General features: G+C 59.6%; 1 protein-coding gene across 1 annotated transcript; it reads right to left on the bottom strand.

The window, feature by feature from the left end:
• Positions 1-549: 549 nt before the first annotated feature.
• LOC130603343 (proline-rich proteoglycan 2-like) lies at positions 550-3,016 on the bottom strand (the record flags this gene model as incomplete). Its single annotated transcript, XM_057417000.1, has 4 exons — positions 550-669; positions 1,436-1,543; positions 2,131-2,223; positions 2,885-3,016. Coding segments are annotated over 4 exons (453 nt in total), but the record flags the coding sequence as incomplete, so codon positions are not given.
• Between the last annotated feature and the right edge of the window lie 1,624 nt (positions 3,017-4,640).

Below are 4,640 nucleotides of genomic sequence, written 5' to 3' on the forward strand. Positions count from 1 at the left end.
GACATCCATTGACACCCATTGACATCCATTGACACCCATTGAGACCCATTGAGACCCATTGACACCCATTGAGACCCATTGAGACCCATTGACATCCATTGACACCCATTGAGACCCATTGAGACCCATTGAGATCCATTGAGACCCATTGACACCCATTAGGACCCACTGACACCCATTGAGACCCATTGAGACCCATTGACATCCATTGACACCCATTGACACCCATTGACATCCATTGAGACCCATTGACACCCATTGAGACCCATTGACACCCATTGACACCGACACCCATTGAGACCCATTGACCCCCATTGACCCCCACTGACACCCATTGACCCCCATTGAGACCCATTGATGCCCCCCATTGACCCCATAGCACCCACTGACACCCACTGCACCCATTGACACCCATAGCACCGACACCCATAGCTCCCTGACACCCATAGCACCCACTGACACCCACTGCACCCATTGACACCCATAGCACCCATAGCCCCCATTGACACCCACAGCCCCATTGACGCCCATAGCACCCATGGCTCTCACCGTGGGTGCTGGGTGCAGGCAGGCGCCGGCGGCACTGGGGGCAGCGGGGGAGGGGCGGCTCCTCCCCTCCCCCCTCCTCTTCCTCCCCCCCCCAACGGGTGCAGACGGGGCAGCAGCGCCCTGGGGGAGGGGAGAGACCCAGAGCACCCATTGGCACCCATTGATACCTACTGACACCCATTGATACCCATTGACACCCATTGACACCCAGTGACACCCATTGACACCCACTGACACCCATTGATACCCACTGACACCCATTGACACCCAGTGACACCCATTAATACCCACTGACACCCATTGACACCCATTGACACCCATTGATACCCACTGACACCCATTGATACCCATTGACACCCATTGACACCCATTGATACCCATTGACACCCATTGACACCCATTGACACCCATTGATACCCGCTGACACCCATTGATACCCGCTGACACCCATTGACACCCATTGATACCCATTAGCACCCACTGACACCCATTGACACCCACTGATACCCATTGGCACCCATTGATACCCACTGACACCCATTGTCACCCATTGATACCCACTGACACCCACTGATACCCATTGGCACCCACTGATACCCATTGGCACCCACTGACACCCATTGACACCCACTGATACCCATTGATACCCATTGGCACCCACCGACACCCACAGACCCCCTATAGCACCCATTGACACCCCCCACCACCCATCGCTCCCCCCACCACCCATTGCCCCCCACAGCACCCATAGACTCCCCACAGCACCCACTGCCCCCCATAGCACCCCCACACCCGCATTACCCCCCACACCCCCCATTGCCCCCCGTAGCACCCATAGACCCCCACAGCACCCACAGCCCCCCACAGCACCCATGGGTGCCCTCACCGAGGCGGGCGCAGGGGGGGCAGAGCCCATCCTGGGGCACCCATTCGGGGTCCCCCCCCGGCCTGGGGTGGCCCCACAGCGCCGGCACCTGGAGCACCCCCAGCACAGCTGCAAGGGACGGGGGTCAGTGGGTGCCCCCACCCATGGGTGCCCCCACAGCACCCATAGGGACCCCATAGGGACCCCATGGAAGCCATAGGAACCCCATAGAACCCATAGGAACCCCACAAAACCCATGGGGCCACCCCACAGCACCCATAGGGACCCCATAGCACCCATAGGACCACTCCACAACCCCCCCATAGAGCACAACCCACCCACCCCAGCACCCACGGGTGCCCCACCGAGCACCCATAACCCCCCTATAGCACCCAGAGAACCCCATAGACCACAATGCCCCTCCCCATAGCACCCATAGGGAGATCATACCAACCATGGGACCACCCCATAGCACCCATAGAGACCCCATAGGACCCATGGGACCACCCCATAGCACCCATAGAGACCCCATAGGATCCATGGGACCACCCCATAGCACCCATAGAGACCCCATAGGACCCATGGGACCACCCCATAGGACCCATGGGAGCACCCCATAGCACCCACAGAACCCAACACACCACACTGCCCCGCCCCATAGCACCCATAGAGCACAATGGCTGCCCCCCCACCCCATAGCACCCATGGGTGCTGACCCAGGTGGTGCCCCGGGGGGGCCGGGGGGGGGCGCTGGGCCCCAGACATGGGGGGTGGAAGCAGCGGCGGCAGCGGCAGCACTCGAGGAGGGGCTGGAACAGAGAGGGGGGCCCTATAGGTGCTATGGGGCGCTATGGGGCTCAATGGGACCCAAGGTCCCCATAGCCTCCCATAGACGCCCACAGCGCCCCATAGAATGCATTGACACCCATAGCACCCAATGGGTCCCAATGCACCCATTGCCCTCCATTACCCCCCTGCTGACCCCTCCTCCCCCCACATTGACCCCCTGCTGACCCCCCCTTATTGACCCCCCGCTGACCCCGCCCAACCCCCCCATTGACCCCCCGCTGACCCCGCCCCTCCCCCCCATTGACCCCCTGCTGACCCCCCTCCCTCCCCATTGACCCCCGCTGACCCCGCCCCTCCCCCCATTGACCCCCCATTGACCCCCGCTGACCCCCCCCCCCCCCATTGACCCCCCGCTGACCCCGCCCCTCCCCCCATTGACCCCCTGCTGACCCCCCCTCCCTCCCCATTGACACCCCGCTGACCCCCCTCCCCCCTTATTGACCCCCGTTGACTCCCCCCTCCCCCCATTGACCCCCCTGACCCCGCCCCTTATTGACCCCCCGCGACCCCCCCCTCCCCCCATTGACCCCCCGCTGACCCCACCCATCCCCCCCATTGACCCCCGCTGACCCCCCCCCCCCACTGACCCCCCCCCCCTCCCCCCATTGACCCCCCGCTGACCTTTCCCGCGCGGCCCCGCCTCCCGCACACGTGACAGCTCCGGCACTGGCGGCAGCTCCAGGCCCCGGCCTGGCCCGGGCCCGGCCCCTCCCCCCGCGCCAGGCAGAACCCGTGGAAAGGCTGACAGCAAATCTGGCAATGGAGGAGCTGGGGGAGGGGTCAGTGGGGCTGGGACCCATAGAGACCCATAGGGACCCATAGAGACCCATAGAGACCCATAGAGACCCATAGAGACCCATAGAGACCCATAGAGACCCATAGAGACACATAGAGACACATAGAGACCCATAGAGACACATAGAGACCCATAGAGACACATAGAGACCCATAGAGACACATAGGGACCCATAGCAGGCTGACAGCAAATCTGGCAATGGAGGAGCTGGGGGAGGGGTCAGCGGGCATCAGTGGGGCTGGGACCCATAGAGACCCATAGAGACCCATAGAGACCCATAGAGACCCATAGGGACCCATAGAGACACATAGAGACCCATAGAGACCCATAGAGACACATAGAGACCCATAGAGACACATAGAGACCCCATAGAGACACATAGAGACCCATAGAGACCCATAGAGACCCATAGAGACACATAGAGACCCATAGAGACACATAGAGACCCATAGAGACACATAGAGACACATAGAGACCCATAGAGACACATAGAGACCCATAGAGACACATAGGGACCCATAGCAGGCTGACAGCAAATCTGGCAATGGAGGAGCTGGGGGAGGGGTCAGTGGGGCTGGGACCCATAGAGACCCATAGGGACCCATAGAGACACATAGAGACCCATAGGGACCCATAGGGACCCATAGAGACCCATAGAGACCCATAGAGACCCATAGAGACACATAGAGACACATAGAGACCCATAGAGACACATAGAGACCCATAGAGACACATAGAGACCCATAGAGACACATAGGGACCCATAGCAGGCTGACAGCAAATCTGGCAATGGAGGAGCTGGGGGAGGGGTCAGCGGGCATCAGTGGGGCTGGGACCCATAGAGACCCATAGAGACCCATAGAGACCCATAGAGACCCATAGGGACCCATAGAGACACATAGAGACCCATAGAGACCCATAGAGACACATAGAGACCCATAGAGACACATAGAGACCCCATAGAGACACATAGAGACCCATAGAGACCCATAGAGACCCATAGAGACACATAGAGACCCATAGAGACACATAGAGACCCATAGAGACACATAGAGACACATAGAGACCCATAGAGACACATAGAGACCCATAGAGACACATAGGGACCCATAGCAGGCTGACAGCAAATCTGGCAATGGAGGAGCTGGGGGAGGGGTCAGCGGGCATCAGTGGGGCTGGGACCCATAGAGACCCATAGGGACCCATAGGGACCCATAGAGACCCATAGAGACCCATAGAGACCCATAGAGACACATAGAGACACATAGGGACACATAGGGACACATAGAGACACATAGAGACACATAGAGACCCATAGGGACCCACAGAGACCCATAGAGACACATAGGGACGCATAGGGACACATAGAGACCCATAGAGACACATAGGGACCCATAGGGACACAGAGACACATAGTGGGACCCATAGCTTGCCCCATAGCACCCCCCATAGTGTGCCCCATAACACCCCCCATAGCGTGCCCCATAGCACCCTCTATAGCGTGCCCCACAGTGTGCTCCATAGAACCCCCATAGTGTGCCCCATAACACCCCCCCATAGTGTGCCCCACAGTGCACTCCA

The sequence above is a fragment of the Pezoporus wallicus genome, unplaced genomic scaffold (genome assembly GCF_028554395.1).
Source record: "Pezoporus wallicus isolate ANWC-B61680 ecotype Strahan unplaced genomic scaffold, APGP_CSIRO_Pwel_v1 contig_13255, whole genome shotgun sequence".
In the NCBI taxonomy this organism is placed as follows: domain Eukaryota; kingdom Metazoa; phylum Chordata; class Aves; order Psittaciformes; family Psittacidae; genus Pezoporus; species Pezoporus wallicus.